We start from the raw sequence: 22636 nt of genomic DNA, 5'->3' as shown, positions 1-22636 counted from the left end.
ATGCTTTGGGTGTAGAATATAAATGAGTCCGTCACCCAAGGCTTGAGGTGGCTGCCTATCTCTGTGTTTTGCGGTGAAGAAATTGCTTATGTGAAAACTTCTGAAGATACTGTAGCAAAGGAATGCAATGACTCAGATGGTGTAATGTGAATCTAAACACACACACACACACACACACACAGAGATCTGGTGCTACAGAGGGGAATACATTATAATAACTTACACAATCTGCCTTGTGTTTTGTGTCCAGAATAACATCAAAGACTATTTATACTGTCCTGCTCTCTCTTTGTGCTGACAGCAGACAACACAAAACACTTTGTGCATGCATTGGTCCGTGCATGTGTGTGTGTGTGTGTGTGGGAATGTTTGTTTTACCATCTCCGATGATTGCCAGGATAGCCAGATCCACCTGTCTTTTCCAATAGGAACCTTTCTGTAGAGCAATGCCATAACCAGTGGTAGCAAAGATGTATCTGCACACAAGTTTACCACATTTAACACTTATAAACAGGCAAAATGTCTTTCCAACCTTTCCAACACCAACGTTTACAGCAATGCAAAGGACTGACTGGATGGGACTTCAGTTAGACAGATATCAGTTGTGGTGAAAAATCTACTTTTATGACAACATTCTGTTCCCTTTCACTGTAAAAACATCCATTTATTGTTGAAAATCAGTATCATAACTGATAATCTAATTTCTTATCTCCACTGAGTGAAATAAGGATTTCGTCCCCTTGACTACATTGACTTAATGCTCGACCAAAAGTGAAAGTAATGGATTACAAGTAGTCACGTTCTGTAATTGAGTTGCTTTTATGGGTACTTGTACGTTTTCGGGTATATTTCTAAATCAGTAATTTTACTTGTACTTAAAGGCACAGTGTGTAACTTTTGGCCACTAAGGGCGCTAGACCTGTAACTTTCACGTCAAGTGCCCCTAGTGGCCACAAGTGCCGCAGCACTGTCATAAAAATCAACAGTCAGTCAGTCATGTCAGCCTCCCTTGTCTTTTGATTGTGTATGCAGACAGTAGTTGATCTGTAACTTCGGGATAAGGATTGGCTCTTAGGGCTGGGTCAGTCGGGCTGGGGTGCGAAGCGGGGCTGGGCTCTAGCCATGGGTGGAGGAGCAGCCACCGCCGCCTCTCTCCTCGACCCGTCGGTGGCACTCCCCCCCTACTCCCTGGCCTCGCCCCCGTCATTGCCCCCCTACGCCGCCGACGGGGTGACCTGGCGTGCGCGGGGCGGTGTCCGGCGCTGGGTGAAAGGCAGGTTAACGGAGGGAGCCGAGTCTCGGCGGCGGGGAGAGGAGGGCGGCGAGGCCAGGGAGTGGGGGGGGTGCCACCGAGAGCCAATCCTTATCCCAAAGTTACAGATCTGACTTGCCGACTTCCCTTACTAAAGAATCCACGTTTAACTGAACTATCACGGCGATTAGTGCACCATTAACCCAACACAAAACTACCATATTGTACTCTTTTGGTTGTGAACAGAGGCTAACTCGTTTCAGCTGCCCACAGCGATGGCGCCGGGTCGGGAAATGCTCGTATGTTGTGACGTCATGTGGGAACTATATATATCCGAGCCTGTGGTCACGTGACTGCATAGTCAGTATTTCAAGAAGGAAGCCCCGCTCGGAGCATTGATACTGTCAAGCGCTGTATATTGGCCTGAGAAATAATTTAAAATAACTCATATGGGTCAACTCTTTAGGTCAAAAAGTCCACGCTGTGCCTTTAAGTACATTTTAAAAGAAGTAAAGTAATCCATTGCATTTCTACACCCAACCGTTACTGAGTAAATTATATTCTTTTAAATGACATTGTGAAACTACAAAAAACAATCAAATGCATCACATCATTGTTGACCAACCAGATTAAACCAGATGCACAGTGCCAAAACAGCATTAAATGCTGTAGTTCATTTAGAGAATTTTTTTTATTTTTGAATTGAATTAACTGGTGTTATTATTATTATTCAAAAAATAATTGTACATTTTGACAAACCTTTTATGTTATACAAATGCCTTTGTGGAAAATAAATTAAGTTCCGATTGTGCAAGATTTGTTCTCTTCCTTTTTAAGTTTATACATGAGATGTTTACTGTATGCAAGGGAACCGTGGCAAGATTTATTACCAAAAATAGACGTGGGATGTGAAAGTAACTTGTAACTTTTACTTTGAGTACTATTTAATTGAGCTACTTTTTACTTTTATTTGAGTATTTTTCTGGATGACTTACTTGCACTTGAGTACAATGTCAATCACGTAACAGTACTTCTACTTGAGTCGGATATATGTAATCTTTAAACCACTGTGCCTGACAAATCCCGCAACCTATGCTTTTCTCGAACAGAAGAAAGATTCAAAGATCCTCCTCACCATGGACTCCCATTATTTCAGCACCCCAAAACAGATGCAACAATGAAGTACAGACAGAGAAGCATACACCAAATATCATTACAAAGTAATGTAATGATGTTACATATGTTCTCTCCAAGTTCTTCATTTCTGGGTTTATTTTGCAGTGGTAATGCCCAAGCACTATGGGAAAAGGTGCAAAAAGTGCTACTTTTGACCAGGAGTGTGACGATATCTCGATATATCGCAATTTTTTTCGCACCATCGATTATCAATATGCTCGCGCAAAGTATCGGTTTTTAATTCTTTTAAACCTTTTCTGAATTTTCACTAAAATGTGCAGGTAGGTCTTCACAGAAATTTTGTCACTGTTTGTTGAAGGAACCAATATTTTGTTTACTGGAATATTACACTATAATGGTGTCACTGGTAAGAAAGACCCTATTTTTTGTTTACAAAAAGCACAATTGGAGATACTTATTTGTTTACATTGGTATGTTGACACTTATTTACAGAAATGTTTACACTAAAATAGTGTCACTGTTCATAGGACACTTTTTCAATTATTGTCTTTCAGAGATATAAAATAAAAATTGTATTTTTAAAAAAAAAAATGTTCTAATCGCAATATTGTCATATTGTGAGATAATTGTTATCGTGAGCTGTGTATCGCGTATCGCATCGTATCATGAGGTACCCAGAGGTTCCCACCCCTAATTTTGACCAAAAAAACAAAAAAAAAAACACTGGAATTCTATTTCTCCAATAAAAGTTTTGATGAAGCAACGAAGACAAAGAAGTAAAATTGAATAAATCCCTATAAAAACAATAAAAACAAGGCGTCGAAGAAAATGTCAGAAAAGTTATGTAAGAGCAAAGTAAGAAACGGAAGTTTATATGTCGATTACATTGGATTCAGTTGACAAAATAAAATACATTTTTTCTGAATAATTTGGGTTTTTTTTGGGGGGGCATTTTTTTCTGTGTTTCTGACAAATTTTTTTCCTGTTTTTTTACCTATTTTTTCGTGAAAATGTCTTTTCTGAATTATCGAGATACTAGGAAATCCCACAAGAACAGACATATTGACTTTCCTTCTGAACAACCGCAAAGTCCTCAGGCGCCTGCGTAAAATTGATAGACTCATTGCAATGCCATCAATATTATGGCTTAAAGATAAAACTATCTCTCAGTGTCTTAAATGAAGTTGAAAGTACATGTTCATCAAATTAAACAATGTTTGCTCTCAATAAAGAAATAAATGCATTTGTTGTTTCAAAAAAGAAAAACGAGTCAGAAAAACAGGAAACAATTGGCATGAAAACCAGAAAAAAACATTACTCCAAAAAACAGAAGAAAAAAAATGTGCTCAAAAAAATGAATGAATGCAATACGCTTCCATAAAAGACAACCAGGTTCAGAAAAAAAAAAAAAAAAAAGAATAATTAAAGAAAGGTATAAACAAGTAGGAGTTACCCGCTGCCAATGGTCACAAGCTTACATCCCTCATCTCTTCCAGCCATGTAGTTCAGCACAGCAGCGTCGTAGATAAAGGCATCAAGTTTGCTGTAAAATCAGAAAGAAAACAACAGAGGACAACAGACGAAGGAAGGGTATAAAGACAAAATATGAGGGATTTCATAAAATATGAGGGTTAATGAGGTGTGGACAATGCAGGACAGATAGCAGAGGAGTGGATTATTTTTCCGATAATGATGCTTCCAAATAAGTGGTGAAGTTAATTAACCTCCAATGTGACAGAAAGTGTAGAGGACACAGTTTGAAGTGGGTCCATAAACACACACATGCACGCACACGCACACACAATATCAATCTGATATGATGCCTTCAGTAACCACTGCATTTATACTACCTCAGTTCCCACACATGCATGCTTTTACTCACAAGTACACACACACACACGTGCACACACACACACACACACACACACATAGAGCCTTGCTAATAGTGCAGTGACTGTCTGGCATTTACTGAATGTCAGATCTAACCCTCTCGCAGCCGATAGTTTAGCTGTGTAATTAGCTTAACCCAACAGTAGCTTCAACCACATGCAAGATGTGTGTCCAAACATGACTGGGACGGGGAGAGTGTGTGTGTGTGTGTGTGTGTGAGAGTGTGTGTGTGTGTGTGTGGTGAAGGGAGGATGTGGATAAGACGTGCAGTGGTGCATCTCCGTGCGCATGGATTTTTTTATTTGACTGTTTGCAAACACCGTCCAGATATAGCTCTGACTGCTTGAAGACGGATTTACCAACCACTGATCTGTCGCACCTTTACTTTAGTGAATGAAATGCAGCGGCACAGAATTTCCTGCCACATTTCATCAACACCTTTGAATGCCATCTTTACCACGGTTAAATGGCCACCACCTGAGACTGGAAATATTATTTTACACCCCCACGGGCGGCTTTTTCGGTACACGACATGACTGATTCCAACTACAGTGGAAGTGGAATCCTGGAAAAGAAAATTCAGTGATTCTTAAAATAGCAGCATATCAGAGAAGCCCTGCCTAAATGTACTAAAGGAAGGAATGTTGGGAATATTTTTTTCATCCTTTGCAGAAAAAGTTTCAGCAACTCAACTAGATTTCTAATTGGTTCAAATCTTCTATCCAACTCAAATCATCCAATACAGCCAGACTCAGGCTGTGCAATTGTTAGATGGATTTTTGCAAAATGTTATAGAAATGAAACAGAAATGAAATGTCACACACAGAAATATGGATTTCATTTTAAAGGTCCTATATCATGCAAATCAACTTTTTTGAGCTTTAAACCTTGTTACTATGTTAATTCCTTATCAAAACACCCCCAAAGTCTTATTGGCTTCCTTCCTGCATCTCTGAGAAATCCTCAATAATCCTGCTCTCTGAGCTGCTTCTCTGCCCTCTTCTGAAAAACGAGCAGTTCAACTCATCCAGTCTGCACACAGTAAAGAAACGGTCTTTGTTTTAGTACCAAACAATAAAGTCTGGTAACCGAAAATGCGTGTTCGACTGTGAAAGTCCTTGGAATTTCTTCAAACATCCTAAAGAAGAGTCTACTCGCCAGAAGTGGCTGGAATTTATCACTGGGAGCACAGGACACACCATCCAGCATCCGTTAGTCTGTGACCGTTACTTTACAGAAGACTATTTGGACTCTGGGTCGAAAACGTAAGGCTCCACAAAACGCTCCTCCATGTTACCCATGCTGCCAGGGCTCTAGGGCTACGTCATGAAATGGGAGGCACTCACACGGGGAGAAGCGGCGCTCCAAGAAACCGTGCGTCTCAACTTCCGGGTTGAAAGAAAATGTCATATTTCTTAAGGTCTTAATATAGCATGATATAAGCAAAATATAAATAATTGTCCGGTTTAGAACATTCTGCTGAAGACCAGTGGGACAAACATCATTATGTGACTCAAGTAACTTCAAACATTATCATATATGATGATATATGACATAATTCCCTAGCTTTACCCCTAGAGATATTAAGATTCTGGCCATTAAGCTAAACAGTGGCTGTACATTGTTGTGTTACTGCATGTGCAGAAGACAAATAGGCCGAAAAGCACAAAGTACAAAAATCTATCAAAATATTCAACTACTTAAGTGATTGAAGTGGTTTTCTTTTACTTATTTCAATTCTTATTGAATTAAGCTGTATGTGGACAACCATGGTTAGAAATTAATCAATGTACCTTTTTTTTTATATACCCCCTTCCTAACCTCACAATCTCCTTCCTCTGCCTATGTTATATCCACATTTGCTGGTAAGCATTAAAACACTTTTAGTAATTGGTCCTGGGCTTTAAAAGACTTTTGCACTTAATTGTGTGATAAGAAATAAATGAAAAAAAATACATAATACATGATACTAATAATAATTGAAATCTCCAAATGTAAACTAATCAATTTGGCTTCTCTGTGCATAGTTCTAGTTCTTGTGGCTGCAACAGATTTTGTATGTAAAGCCTGTGAGCATTACGTGTGATCACAGCTAATCCAGCCATCCAGCATCAAATAGCTGAACGCTGCAGTGTTGCTCATCTGCTAATACCACAGAATAGAAATATCAATGAGGGCATTAGTGCAGACACCTGCAGCTGCCTGAGCGTGCACAGATACACATGAGCTTAAAAGCACTTGTTTGTGTGCCCCGCGTGGAACTGCTTTTCATCAAAGAGCAACAATGAGTGTGAGCAACACCATCATACGACCACAAACAACTGAGAGTATTAAAAGTGCAAGAGTTTAAGCCATCCTTACATGTTTACATACAGTTTGCTCATGACTTATGGATGAGGGATTGTGAAGGAGGCGTGGGGCATGGAAATGACGATCCAAAGTACAGTCTCATGTTTTTATTTTTTTCTGTTTCTCATTGCTTCTTACTCTTTCATCTTATCCATGTTGCGAGCCTGTATCTTAAGTTGTACTAATGACAGTTCCCAGGCCACAAGCATTACCTATCACAGACTTCCTTTCATCAGCATTGTGTCCAAATTGTGTCCTTTAGATTTTTCTTTGACCTCCTTTCATCCTTTGGCTGATTAATAGGAATGTCACGGTATTGACAACATCGTCATGGTAATGTCACAGTATAAAATAATCAGCCGTTGTGCTTAAAATTAAGTTTTGGGTTAGCTGTAGCTGACCTTTTCAGAGTAAACTACAAGTCCCATAATGCTTAGGGGCTTTTCCCTAGGTTACAGACTGCTGAGCCAATGGCGTGCCACGGTGTGAGGTCAGAGGGGAAAGGAAACATGGTGGATGGTGGCAGCGAGGTAGAAACGGTGGAGTCTGAAGAACTTGTGCATGACGCAGCAGCTACAAGTCAGACGTGTGGAAAAATGTTGGTTTCACCGCATCAAAAAACCAGAAAGGAGAAAAGGTGGACCATATGCAAACACTGCAGGTGCGCTACTCTAACGAAAATACGAGTTACACGAGAAGCCAATTAAAAACCTGGCAAACCCGGAAAAGTTTAAGGATTGTGTCAAACAAACAACCCAGTTTGGTGAAAAAACTCTAATGCTGTGTTCACACCGGATGCATCACAAAATGTTTGTGCATTACATACAAAGTCAATGGATAGATGCGTCCCAGAGTCAAAATCTTTCTTATGCGGTGGTGTGGTCCAATCCGCACGTCAAGAGCGTTGGCCGTGCGAGTGCGGTCACAATTTTTCGTCATATTCACACATTCGCAAGAGTTGAAAATATTGAACTCCTGCGACTGTTTCGCATGACAACACGGACAAAGGTCTGTTCACCCATTCAACCATGGAGTAGAAGCTGTGTGTGACCACCTGGAGCTGTATGACATGACCTTTATAACCGGGACCGGACTAGGAAGGATTTGGCGTGGAGGAGAATCAGCGAGGAGGTGATAGTAGCAGGTAAAAGTTATCTCTGTAGCATTGATCTAGGATAGCATTAGCTGCTAATCACACCGGCTTTTTTCACTGGTGGTTTATGTTTATGAGAGGAGAAAAAGGAGCACATGTCCTCGCTTCAGCAGGCAGTGAAACTCACCGAGTTGGATGTGTCGCTGGTGGGCGGGGCTTTGCTTCAAACGCGCATATGAAGTGAATGGGGGCATTTGTTGATCCTGCAAAACCTGCAGAACGTTTCGTGCGGCAGACGCGTCCGGTGCCGCAGAAGACGCATTTGGTGTGAACACAGCATAAAGGAAGCGTTTACAACCAGGATCCCTCAGCTCAAGGGCTCAAGAAAGAAAGAGACGTCACACAGTTACTGCCGTTTTCTGTTGTTGACAACAAGGGCTTTAAAAGGTTAGTGGGTACTCCTAACCTTAAATGTTGACTTGTTTATTTTTCTCAAGAAAAACCTAGAATGAATCTAAACACAGAATAAGGCATTTTGCGCTAGACTGTTTCTATACCTGTGTTGACTTTAAGAGTGTTCCTGACACGATTAAAATTTTTGCATTTTAGCAAAAGAATCTGTATCTGTTCATAGGCAGTATTCAGTTTATAATGTCATAAATCTAAAAGTATGATAATAAATAATGTCAAATTAGTGAACAGACAATTTCTCAATGGACAGCTTTGCTGCAAACTGTATACCTTCCTATTAAAACCGTGAGTTTTTGCACAATATCGCAATAATTATCATGGAGTGAGGTTACTACTGTGATTATACCGAACCTTGAGATTTAGATATCGTTACACCTCTACTGCTTAATATGTTTTCAAATAAATGTAATCCTTGAGCACTGGCTTTAATTTGTCTCTTGTTTTCATACCAATCAACACTTCTCTTTCCTCCACCTTCTATGTCTGCTGACTCTAACCTGTCCTTGGAATGCGACCCTTGTTCTTCCTTTTGCCATGTGATCATGTGATAGTTTGACGAGTTACCACTTTCCCTTACCTTCTTCTCGTTCATTTCATTTCACTCCACCCCTAGCTTTGTTTCTCCATCTGACCCTCTCGCATTGTTCCACTCTTTCAATCTGTCATTGGTTTGTTTTCTGTTCAAATACCTATTTTCTCACAAACACACACACACACACACAATTGGTCCCCTTATAGAGACCAGTACTAAAAATAACTGCTGCTGCTCCCAATGAGGAAGCCCATTCATCCCCAGTCTCAGTGGGCCTGTCAAACGCATGAGAAAGATGCAAGATGTTCACACACAGACCCTTTTTTATTTTGTATTTGGGGGGAAATAAGGAAATGCTGTTGTTGAACACTTTAATTACAAATAGGACTCAGAATGTGTTTGTTTACCCGGTTTTGAGACTGACAAGTGCATCCTGCACTCCAGTTTGATGATACTTCACCATGTACTGGTGCATGGCAGGGTAGTTCTTTCTGATGTTCCTCTCGGTGGATCCGTTTGGAACTGTCCCAAAGCGGAATGGAGGCGAGTACGCGTACGGGTTCTGAAACTGTTTTAATGGGAAAAGGAGAACCAAAAGGAAGTAAAAAAAGTCGGAAATGCAGAAACAACAACAGCGATTAACACTCAGAAGGAGAAGTGAATGACGACATTCATTTGTAACAGCATGTTTGTGTGTGGCTACTGATTTAGTGATGTTAAACAGGCTATTGGCCAGTATTCATACGCAACTCTGTTGTGTAATCAGGTCAGAGTGACGACACATACACAAGTCAGGCTTCTATACGTATAAGCTAGCATACGTTTGAGATGATGTCATGCAATAAATGTGTCAGCATGACAAGCAATAACCCTCAGGAGAGGCCCTCTCTCCTCTCTCTCAGTTCTCTCCACTCCTTCCCTCATATTTTCCTCTTTCCAGCTTCTCGAAGGGTTGAATAGAATCTTAAAGGTTACAGAAAGGTAAAGACAGCATTCTCCTATCAGAGAAATGGAGATCAAGCAAGCCATTTTATTGTATTGTATGTTATGGTTTTCTTTATTCATGTTATTCTATTCAGACAAGTGTTTTTTTCTAGAAATGTTGTCGGAGAGATAACATTTCCTGAAAAAAAAACTTGTCTGAATAAACAAAACCTTAACAAAAGAGACAAAATGAACTTGCTGGAATTATTTTCACTACTGATAATACTTTTAGAAGATGCTCAATAATAATGAAGTGCATCAATAGTTGGGGGAGAATGTAGACAATTGTATTTTTGCGCGCTGTTCAAGTTATCCAGGTTTCTTTCACAAAAACTTGACAGCATGATAGTGTTTTAAGCCTATTTTGACTAACAAAATATCATATTTATATCAATTCTGTGACCTAAAGAGATGATATGAGTGGATTTTCCATCACAGATTAATTTATTTGTCTGGTAAAACTTTTAAAAATGTATTACTTTTGTCCAGGTTGACTTCTTAACAAAGAAAAGACACTAATTCAACGTGACAGGGCACGCAGTCTTATCAGCTCATCTGCAATATTGTTGTTTAATTCATGTTACAATTACAAAAATTCACTTACCCTTTTACAGTTATCTTATTTCATTAATTTTGACATCATTTTTGGTTTCAGAAACCTCTTAGAAGCCCATCTGTGTTTCTGGAACTGAACGATCGAAAGATGCATTTTAAGTGAAGCGAGAAAGTGTTAACCTTAAAAAGTAGCCCGTGCTATTATGCAGTTACACCATGTAGACAGATGAGAGAAAGACCAACTTTTACCAGAAGGATGGGATGACAAATGTGTGAGGAAGGGACGGAAATGCTTGAAGAAAGAAAGTAGAAAGTACAATTAATAATCAGTACAGTCAGGGTGTTGGTGATACCTTTCTCCTTTTTAACCAGAACAAAACAGAAGTGATTTTCAAAGCACCTGAGAGACACAATGGCCACGGTTACATTATGCTTTTTTTTTTGGAATTAGTTATTCCGAATTAAATCATTCGAAATGAAAGTGTTCTGCTTCGTGTTTACATGGAAATAGTAATTCCCGAAAAACGGTTTATTCCGCTTTAGTTAATTCCGCTTTAGTTCTGGGGTTTGGGAAAGCTCTGATTGGACAGGGAGAGAATGTGACGTATCACATCTATCAGGAAAAACACACAACAAACCTTTTATTGTCGGCTATAACACAGACGACCACACATGAGAAGTGTTTTCACCTTTGTTTTGATTGTAGTTTTGAAGCAACAGCTCGACAATAACACACGGTTTCAGTTTGAACCGCGGAGCGGAAGGGAGATGGGAACTAATGACCCGTAAAAAGCCCAGTAAACCGCCGTAAAATAATCACCAGGAATAAAAAGTTTGCTCCCTGGTAAAGATAGTAGCTCTAACAACAGGTAAAATGATAAACTTGGTGATATTACAGCCTGTGAATACAGTACGGGGACACATTTACTCCGCCTCCAGGTCCTAGTGCCAGCCGTCCGGTGAAGCCTGTTCCATTTACCACGTTTCCTGAGGTCCATGTGTGTTTAATAAGTCAATGTGTGTCCGTGTGAAAGTCTGCATGTTTATGCTTCTGTCCATCCACTCTTTTCATTATATCCATGTCTTTTAAGGCTCTTATTAAATAGTCTTTGCTGGAGTCCGGGCCGCCGCCATCTTGGATTATGTCGTCACCAGCGTGTCATCACTGTAAGTTGCGCAAGCACAGAACGACCCGAATTAACTTAAAGCGGTATAAAGCAAGTTAAGTGTTTACAAGAAATAGGAAATATTTAATTCAGAATTAAAATCAGAATAAACCAGCCGCTTAATTCAGATTTAAGTTTAATTCAGAATTAAATAAGCATTAGGAATTAAGTGTTTACATGATCAGCTTAAAGAGGAATACATTTTTATGCTGCTTTAAAGAGGAATTAAAGCTCCCATGTACACGTGGCCATTATCACAGCCAGAATATCTTTGGATGGCATTACTCTGTCACCCCAGTACCACCGAGTAAAACCTGTGTTATCTTTGATACCGACTTATACTTTAACTCTCACATCAAGCAAATCTCAAAGACTGCCTTTTTCCAAGAACATATATCTCTAAAATCAGGAACACCTCGGCTCAGTATGACGCTGAAAAACTAATCAATGCATTTGTTAGACCTACACTAGGTTAGTAACTCTTTACTGTCAGGATGAAGGACATTATTGGCTGTTCATCAATGGCTTCCTGTAAAATCTAGAATTTATTTTGAAGTCTTCCTTTTAGCATATAAAGCTCCTAACATTTAACCTCCCAGACCTGTTAGTGCCGTAATGTCCAGGAAATACACTTCTCTCCCAGTCTGCTGATGTATCAAAAAAGTTGAACATAAGGGTGTTTAATAAAGGGTATTTACTAATGTGAAGTTTATCACAATCATTTCTTGGGTTGAACTTTTCTGGCACAACAGTAAGCCATAATTATTCAAAATGACACATACTTTGAAAGAAAACTAATTTAGATAAAACCAATGGAACATTTAAACTAAATCTTTTCTCAAACTTTTTAAATTACAGTAATCAAGGATTTTGGTGATGATTTAAAGAGAAATAAATCACAGAATAAGAATAATCGTATACGTCTATCATTTCCCAATCCATGCAGGCACATGTACCGCTTGCATCCTTGTGTGTTTTGTTTCTTCAGTGTAGTTGACAGTTAGAAAGTAGCCAATCGGCTCTCAGCCCACAAGCTCAGCCTGGGGGGTCTGGGCTCATTCAACAAGAGGATGCAGATCTGACGTCTGCCTCCTCTCGTGTCTCTGAACCAAAAATAAATAGAAAAATATCGATTTCAGTTATTAAAATGATTGCAATACATGGAATCAATTAGAATTTTTTTTATGCAAGCAATGATGACAAAGCCCCCCATGCCTGTAGGCTTACACAAACCGATAGTTTTATTTCATAATATTTCGTGAGATGTCTCACTATGGGATATGAGCTATAGTGAGACATCGCACTCATATTATTCATAGAACCGGGGTTACGAGAGTAACCTAAAGTTTTAATAGTGAAGTGGTTGTTAATGCTTTCTAATAGGCACAGTATGGTAAAAGTCGGAATGCTAACCATGAAATTTGCTGAGTCACATGAAGCTGTTTACTTTTTTTTATCAAATGCAATTTTAAATCACACACCCATTTAAATATGCCTCACATTCGGTCAATGTATTTTTAGGATCTGAAGAAATACTTACTTGCATCTTCTCTTTTACTCCTTTCTCTTCTTTTCCTTCCTCGCAGCACCTGCACTTCCTACCTAAACCAACCTGTTCCATATCTGCCTGGATCATCTCCCTGTAACGTCATGTGTGTCCTTTGCCCTCATGCCTGTTGATGCCCCTGTGTAGCCATCCCCCACCACCCCCCCCCCCCCTACCCTTTACTTCTTCTGTCTGTTGTCAAACCCTTTCTATCAACCTCTCCTTGGTATGGCCTTCCTGTACATCTGTTCCCACCAAGAACTCCCTACTCCCTTGTCTCGACTTTTCCCCCTTTCTCTACATTAGGTTTGACCTTTCTATTCTCCTCCCTTCCTCTGACTGCTTGTACAGATCCTCGACAAACCTAATAGAAATGGACGTGCAAACCATTTCCTACAACAGTTTTAAGCTTCATAACTTAAAGCCAGTGAATGAACTGACAATGGATGCAGATAATGTTAATGTTTACAATCTATTTAGCTTCATTAGATAAAACAGAGTTGCCCTCATAAAAAAATATAATGAAGTTGCTTTGACAAGGATGACAAAATTAACACAATTAGGGATGCACCGATACAATACCGATAATTAGATCTGAATATTTGCTGATCCCGAGTAACAATAATGATACGTCTAATCACGAAAACACACACAAAATAACATTATGTAAAATGCAATGAATTGAGAGACAGGTTTTATTTTCTTCTTTACTTGTTAATTACAACACATATTGATAAAGAAAAAAAGCTAACACTTTACTTTAAGTTTTATACATAAAGGCTGACATTAGGCTGTCACTATTAACATGACACCTGTCATTGGCATGAATAAGGTGTCATGAAGACATTAAGTGTCGTTTGTTACCACAACCCTACTTAACCCCACTAGATCCCACCACCTAACCCAAAAATGCCAACATAGCTCCAAAAGTGTCATAATTTAGCAAACGACACTTAATGACAGCTTAATGACAGCCTTCATGACACCTTATTCATGCCAATGATAGATAATAACAGCGTACTGTCTGCCTTATGTATAAAACATTAAGTAAAGTGTTCCCATAAATTTTTAAAAATTACTATAAAACTGACTAATAAAAATCTGACTCTTTGTTACTGTATTTAAATTTCAGACATAAAACACATGAACCTATTGTCCTGTCCTTTGAATGAAATATCAAACTTCAGTCAGCATGCTATAGTATGTCTCTGAACAAAGCTTTATTGGGGGAAAGTGAGAGGCAGGTTCTTTTTGATGGGAAGGATCATCTCTGCATAGACAGTTGTGAGTCTTTGTGTTTCTGCTTTCAACCAAAGTGGCCCCTATTTAAAGCAGCACATCCTGCACTGAGCACCCACAGGCTGAGGTGTGGACACAAAGTCTGCTCTCCTTTGAGGAGAGGCAGGGCTACCTTTGAGCGTCGTCTCATTCAGTTGGATTAAACTCCGTCATTATTCAGGGCTGTGGTTCACTAAGATTAACCTGCCTGAGTGAAGAGGTGGAAAGGGAGCCGGCGGTGATCACAGACAAAGCTCATTCAGCATCTCACAAGGATGAACATGCGCACCGGCTGTGCACCCGGTGTGCCTGGGTTGCAGAAACTTGGTGCGCCACTCAAGGTGTGGTAAAAACTCAGATGTTTAAAAACCTGTTCATGCAGGTGAACACTAGCATTGTGTGTGTGATCTGGAGCAAAGTCCGTTTTCTAATTCCTTATCGTAGCGGTTCCCACTGGTGGCCAATCCCATAAATACAGTATGCAACAAAAATGAGAGGCCGCCATTCATAGCAATTGCTTGTAATGGGCATCGGTTCTTGGTATCGATTTACAGTAACTAGTACGGTATATTATGTATCGGCCCAATACTAGTATTGGTATCGGTGCATCTATATTTAAAATCCACTCAGTACTAAATTATCCTTGAGCATATTTGTAATAATGTGGAAGCATGATCAGTTCAATATTGAGCAAAACTTAATCCATGCCCTGGGTTTTGACTCCCTCTGGAGAACCATGTAAAGTTGGCATGGTCTTATTTCCTCACACAAATAACTTCATGCTATCCTTAGATCCTAGCGGAAATAAACAATCCTTAAATCAGTCAACTTTTTCATCTAATAAATTACCTTGTTGTCGGAAAGCCCAGTGACTTGGTCAACAAACTCTTCCTGGATCATGAAGGCAGCCAGGTTGGCAGTGTAGGAGGCCAGGAAGATGACAGCAAAGAAGGCCCACACGGAGACAATGAACTTACTGGTGGTACCCTTTGGGTTTTGCACAGGCACAGAGTTATTAAAGACCAGACCCCACAGCAGCCAAACAGCCTTTCCCATCGTGAAGGATGGACCGTGGGGGTCTAAAACAAAAGGAGGAAACGATAAAAACAGAATATTAGATAAAGAAGACTACAAAACTAAAGCTTAAAAGACACATAAAACATCTGCATTGGTGCTTACCTTTTCCCTGTGCCAGGTTTCGGTTAAAGCCAAGAGGACTAATGTACTCAAACATAAAGACAGCCATTGCAGTCACCAGTAGGAGCATTACAAACATCATTATCCACACTGATGCACTGAATGGCTCTGAAAGAGAGAAAAAACAGGAGAACAGAGTGTCAACATTTAGATACATACCATGATCCATCTGTTACATTGACATCTGTTGGTAGCCCACATATTTATACACAATAAGGGAAAAAACTTTATAAAGGGCAGGATGTGGCCATGCGGAAACCTCCAGTCACCAGAAAAGCTCATATTTGTCTGTGTACAGTACAGTAAGCCCTGGTGTCAGCACTGCTTCCTCTCACTGAGCTCACTACAGTGCTGCAGAGATTAAACTCTGCCTTAATGTCTGGGAGTGCACTGCTAGCACATGCTTATGCAGTGTGTTTGTGTGGGTCAGGGAAGTACGTGTGTGCTGGCCATGAGGGAGTTTTCCTGCTAAGCTCTCATAATTGTCACGTTCTCAGCACTAAATACGCGGCGCATGCATGACTGTGTGTGTGCGCAACTGTGCGCGTCCATGTACTCTGCTCTTTTCTTTCTTCTCGTTAGTCCTTTTTAAACTTTTATCTCCATGCTATCATATTCTGTGGGCATAAACTTGAGTGTTATTGCTGAAGCACTTGGTATTAAAAGAACGTGACATAACAACACACAGCAGGGATACTCGTGGTCTCTCAAATCAAAATCCTGCGGTTAAGTCCTTCACAGGTAAGGGAGGCTCAATGTAGTAGCCGAGCTAAATCCCTCAGATGAAAGAAGTATTGACAGCAGGGTTACAGAACTGTATTATGTTGTCAGCTTTGTAGCTCAAAAATGAAACACAAACACACACACATTCAAAACAACATCATCTAGAGCAGTGTTTCTCAAATGGGGGTACGTGCACCCCTAGGGGTACATGGTCACACTACAGGGGGGACTTGAAAGAGAGATGAGAGAGAGGAAAGTGTCAGTGTGATGACCGGAAATGATAAAAAACTATAGAAATATATCTATTCAGGAGCCACTAAATCAGTGTTTTTCAACCTTGGGGTCAATACCCCATCGGGGGTCACCTGAAATATCAGAAAAATTTAAATAGATTTTACATTTTTTTCAATTATTATTCTTTTTTTATTATAATAGCACACACTGCTTTAAACAACTGTATTTCTATACTTTCACCTTGTGAAATATAAATGTAGTTCAACTAAAATGCAGTAAAGAAAAAAAAAAAAAAAATATATATATATATATATATATATATATATGAGCTCCAACATGATAAAAAACTAATTCTGGAAAAAATGTCTTTGGGGTCGCCATAAAATATTAAAATGGGGTCAGGATCCAAAAAAGGGTGGGAACCACTGCACTGAATACTGTTTCATTCCACTTGTTTACAAAATGAGATCATTTAAAATGTGTGTTATCACTCATTAATTCCATCATTATGTCCTATAGTTTTTATAGTATTCTGAGCAAAATGTTGTATTCGAACAAAAGGGGTACATCGATTCAAAAACCACTGATCTAGAGTACCAAACAACTAGTGATTTATTTATGTTCTTGAACACTGCAGAGACCGACAACAAAGCCATAACAACATTTTAATCAAAGTTACCAAGGAAAGCTGATGGAGAGACGGTTCCATTACTACGGGAAACCATGACACTGATTCCTGTTTCCACGAACGGGACGGAGAAATCGATGACCTCAGAACGCTCCTCATTGATCGTCAGAGATCCGACGGCCATGACGGCTTTCTTATAGACCACCTTTGTAGAAAGAGACAAAGAATCATCACTAACTTAGAATACATTAAGCAAAACATGTTTGTTTATAAAGTGAGGTATGTAGTAATTGCAAACATTTGCTTGTGCAGGAATTCATAACTGTTTAGTGCAGACAGAGACACTGGCGGCCCTGGGGCCACATGCGGCCCTCGGGCTAATTATGTACAAAATACAAAATTATGTATAAAAATGTACAAAATAACTCCAAAAACAATGAAAATAATACAGAGAGACACATAAAACATCCACAAAATACACAATGGGGATATGCTACGAATCTAGATAGGATTAATCTCAGTTAGCTGGCTTCAACTAACCAAACATTCCCTGTCAGACAGGAGCTGTCTTACGACCGTCGATCACCTGTGATCACAACACGCTAAATGAAGCCAAGTGATTACAGCCTCGCTATGTGCGCGTGCACATGAAAGGGGTGGAGATTGCAGCGTCTGACAAATCACCGGAGAGAACTGGCAGACTGAGCGTCTTTAATGAATGGAGGAACAGCTTATGATCCTAAACAAATATAATGAAAATAAATCCATGATGACAGTGGAGAGCCACACTGCGGCCAACGCACAGCAGGAGGCGGAGCTTTTCTACTCGCTCAGATCTGATCCACTTCATAACCTGGTACCAACCAGGTTGCTGAATTTAACATTATGAATAATTCAAATCCATATTTCAGGCCAAAGACAACCCTGTTGTTACAGAAAAGGCAGGAATGAGAGAACTCAGGCAGGAAGCTGCTGACACCGTGAATACGCAACAACGCAAGATTATTTATCATATTAATCCATTGGATGATAAACAGACAGCGCTCTGCAGTTAAACTTTATTACAGCACACACGTGTTTCTATTCAAGTAGACCTCTATCACACACACTGGGATGAGAGCACATTGTGAATGTTCCTGCAGCTCCAGCGTATGAATGAATGAATGAATTAATTACTTCAGCCATCCGCGCACACAGGCTTGATCCGCTAACTGTAAATCAGTACCATTAGCTATAAATCTATATATTTCCTAAAGGTAAAGGTTGTCATCGGTAAATAAAAGGATTGCATTTATCATTAATTATCTTCTTTATAAAATCAGCTGTCAGATCTGCACCAACCGGGATCTTCTATCAATGGGTACGTCGTTTTCTAAGAGATCAAATTGGTCAGGAGGCGGGGCTTTAGGACTCGCTAACATCCGAGCTAGAGCAAAACCTGTTGCCGACCAGGTTAGCGGTTCAGCATTCATTGCCATAGTGATTAAGCTCCAACAAGCTTTGTATGACAGCACACACTGATTAAATCCTGGAAGTTAGTGCGATAAGAGGTAATCTAGATTCGTAGCATACCCCCAATATGAAAAACATACAAAACAAAATACACAAAATGACAACAAAAGCACACAAAAGGGAGACAAAAACACAAAAGACAATTTGAATACAACTAAATACTACAGAAACCTACAAAAATTAACTAAATGACAAAAAGACATACAAAACGACAACAAAGATACACCAAATTACTCCAAAACATACAAAAATCAACAAAATGACCAAAAAATTATACAAAACGACAACAAAGTTACACGAAATGACAGGAAAACATACAGAACGACTCCAAAATCGGACCAAAACCCTTAACTTCTTCCTGTGTTAATGCTCAGAATGATCATTTTTCTAAATGCTCATATTAATGTTGATAATGTGAACTTTGGATCAGACAATCACATTTTTGTGGCCCACACTGTAATATAAGTGACCCAGCTCAGTTAAAAATTTTCTTTTTTTTTTTTTTAAAGCTACATATGAATTGTGTTATAGTGCTGCTTATTTATATACTTAAGCCAAGAAGCTATCTAACTTTGCAGATTTCCACTAGTTCCCTTTTACAGTGTTAATCATTATTACAGCCAAGAGACAAGACTAATTGAGGAAATTTACTTTAAAAAATTATTGATTTGGGATTTAGTGCAAATGGTTTTTATTTCACTTCAGTACTTCATCAAAATGTGTCTTGTTTGCTAATGTCAAGGTGTCATTTGTGTCAGCCCATCCGTCAAAAGTTATGAATAACACACAATAAATCACTTTATTAAATGCTTTATACGCATCAGTTGAGTTAGCAATGGTGAAAGTATATTACAGAACGGTTTAGACAAACTAAGGCTTTTCAATGGTAGACAGACACTTAGAGGATGCATCACCCACTGACTGTGATCTCTCCATGCAAACACATTTGATTACCATGTGATATTGACCTGTTGTCTGACTGCAGAGGGCTTATTATTGACTCATAGTTCAGCGTCGTATCAATCACTCTCACACAATCATGCAGTTAAAAAAGTGTTGTTTTTTTTTTACCTCTCCCACCATCCCATTCCAGACATTGTTGATTTTCTTGCCATGTTTACCGTTGGTCACCAGGTAAAGGTCGTAGGTGAACTTGACGTATTTGGCAATCTTCTTAAGAATGTCGATGCAAAAACCTTTGCAACACTTTTTGATATTAATTCCACCACCCTCAGTTGTGTTACTGCAGAAACACAAAAAGATAAACAACTTGGATTAATTACCACAACAAACATATATTCAATCTGTTTGTGTTGACAGATAGAAACACAAGAACACATTTACATTTGGCCACCATAGTTCCGCTTCTGAAAAACACAAAACCCTGGAATACTTGATTATTACACACATACAGTATGCTTCTTCTTTTCTTATATTTATATTTGTATGAATTGATGCCCAGATGTCATGTAGAAAAGTGGATACACGTTATAATATGACATGTTATATAACGTAATCTATTGAATTACTTTATATTCCTTCTAACCCTAATCCTAAAATTTAAAGGATTTGGTTATGAAATGTCATTTTCAGGACAATATTTTTCCTGTTTTACCCTATTAATTTATTGTGTGTGCGCGTGTGCGTGCGTGTGTGTGTGTGTGTGTCGTTCTGAAACACAATTAGCACACTGCACCTCTTTCTCTTTGAACCTAAGGTCAAAACTATTAAAAATTCACAGAAAACTTAAAAAATATGCGCCTGGTTACTTTCTCCTTGAGTCTTGAGACAGGAAGGTTTTGATGGCGCTGCATCTGTAAGCGTCTTACCATCTGTGCAGATCTAGAGCAATAGATTTGAGACAGTGTTTACACACACACACGCGCGCCCACACACACACACACACGTACACGCACTCAAAAACAAGAGCACAGATTGACTTTCAGCCACCTGGGAGTCTCATTTCACTTTTAGATGTGTGCTAATTAGAAGACGATAACCTCGTCCTTTAGTTTAATCACATGGATGCAAACTAAAAAAAAAAAAAAAAAAAAAAAAAAAAAACTAAGACACAAACCACAAACATTCACAAAAGTGTCCGTGGTGACAGCCGTTACCTTCAAAGATAAAACCTTATTACGTTTTTCATTGGCTACGTCTTTAAAATGACATTTACTTCAGGCAACATATTGCTGTTGAATCATTCTAAAAAGACGCACACTGATGGTTAACAATATACAGTAAATGATCAAAAAAAAAGCCTCAAACTCCATTTGTCTGCAGCTGGAGGATCAATATATCGATGCAGGTTTGGATTTAAAAGTAATGACGTGTTTCTCACACCGAGGATGATTTTTAAAGCAATTTTCTGTAATTGTGGAAATGCATGATACACTTAATAAACATACACTAGAATATTTACAGCAAATGTGAATCCTATGACATCTAACTAATGTGTTTTACATTGTTTAAGGCCTAATAGGTCGACATATTAGATTATACACAAACACTTAATACACACAAATGTTGTTGCCTTACATTAATAATGCTGTAAATGTAAATGTAAATGCAGAAACATTTATTAGAGTTAAACAAATTGCACTTATTCATTAATTTTTAATTGGGGTCCCCTGGAGTTTAATTAGGGTCACCTGAGATGTCTAGTAATTGATAACTAATAATAATAATAATAATAATAATAATAATAATAATAATTATTATTATTATTAGTTTGTCAAATCTAAAATTTGTATAGGTCACACCTTTGTGATTGAAAAAATTGTTTTCCAGCTTTTTTGTGCGGACACATGTTGACCCTGTTGTGAGCTGATTCTTGGCTGCAAGTGGCTCAGGGGCCATTATTGGGATAGCCCTGATACATAAAAGGGTTTACATTTATACAAGTAAGTTGAGTATGTAAAAAGCATGGAGGCAAAAGCTCTTCCAGCAACATCCATGACCACAGCGCTCCCATTTAGCTCAGCTCAGCTCAGCTCAGGCAGTCAGAGCATGTGACATAATGGAGGCTGTTTACCAAGTTGCCGGGCCAACTAGATATAGTAACACTACAGGGCCTGAAGGGTCTCTAGAGAGGGCAGTGGGGGTCTGTTTGTGATTGTGTGCGTTAGTTAGTGTAAGTGTGGCTTGTTCTTATAGGCCCAGCCTGGATGAGTGAGTTTCTGGTTCTCCATGCATGGATACACTTCCAACCCAGATCTTTGCCTCTTTCATCCCCTCCATCTATCCCATTCCTCCAAATGGACAGTGCAGTTGCTTGAGTGGGAATCGCGCTGTGGGAGAAGGGAACGCTGCAGTGCGCATTGACCTGTGAGTGAGTTGACATGTGGCAGCAGAGAGTGTGTATTAGAATGTGAATGTGTGTTTCTGTCCCTCCTCGGAGATACTTTTTCCACGGCCCTATTTCAAAGTGCTTCTGGATGAAAGTCTCTGTCAGCCTTTCCCTCCATCCAACCCCCATGACTGCTTCATGAGCTGGGTGTGCGTGCACGAGTAGCAGTTACAGAGTTAACTTTGTTAAATATGTTTGCAGTCACATGGGATTGTAGCCAATTATTGACCAAATATGCATACAACTATCACCCACAACTCAGTTACAAGCAGCGTTCGGGTCATTTACTAATTATTTTTTCAGTTAAATTATATTTTCAATTATCCATGTTCAATTAAAATTAAATTACAATCACAGCTACCAGCATTCTTTCTAATTACATTTAAATTACATTTGATTTTTTATCCTCAGATAGTCAATTACAACTACGTTCTCAATTACTAAAGTTCAGTTAAAATTGATCACAATTACTGAGCCTGGAATAAATAACCTAATAAAAGTTAATCTTCCTTGTGTTAGCATTCTGTTAGCATCTCCTATGATAACAGGTCCTAAATAAGATGTAAAATACACTAAAAACAAATATCTACATCTAATTTATTTCCTATCTATTGGAAAAAGACTACTTAATCATTGAAAATATAGGTTTTAATATTTTTTGAAATGGTAAAATGTGGGAAAGCTTGATATGAAACATTTTAATAATTGTTAACTACATACTGTATGTGTACAACTGTGCA

General features: G+C 39.0%; 1 protein-coding gene across 3 annotated transcripts in view; it reads right to left on the bottom strand.

Annotated features, from left to right (window-relative positions):
• grin2aa (glutamate receptor, ionotropic, N-methyl D-aspartate 2A, a) overlaps positions 1-22636 on the bottom strand; it is a 198846-nt gene that overhangs the window by 9497 nt on the left and 166713 nt on the right. For all 3 annotated transcript variants that reach the window (XM_028454435.1, XM_028454434.1, XM_028454436.1), the window contains 7 exons: positions 19619-19790; positions 17087-17240; positions 15433-15558; positions 15103-15332; positions 9132-9292; positions 3843-3932; positions 379-476 (listed from right to left, as the gene is read on the bottom strand). In XM_028454435.1, the coding sequence (XP_028310236.1) occupies positions 379-476; positions 3843-3932; positions 9132-9292; positions 15103-15332; positions 15433-15558; positions 17087-17240; positions 19619-19790 (1031 nt within the window). The remainder of the gene's footprint in view (positions 1-378; positions 477-3842; positions 3933-9131; positions 9293-15102; positions 15333-15432; positions 15559-17086; positions 17241-19618; positions 19791-22636) is intronic.

The sequence above is a fragment of the Gouania willdenowi genome, chromosome 8 (genome assembly GCF_900634775.1).
Source record: "Gouania willdenowi chromosome 8, fGouWil2.1, whole genome shotgun sequence".
NCBI lineage: Eukaryota > Metazoa > Chordata > Actinopteri > Blenniiformes > Gobiesocidae > Gouania > Gouania willdenowi.
This window is presented reverse-complemented; position numbering and strand designations above follow the sequence as displayed.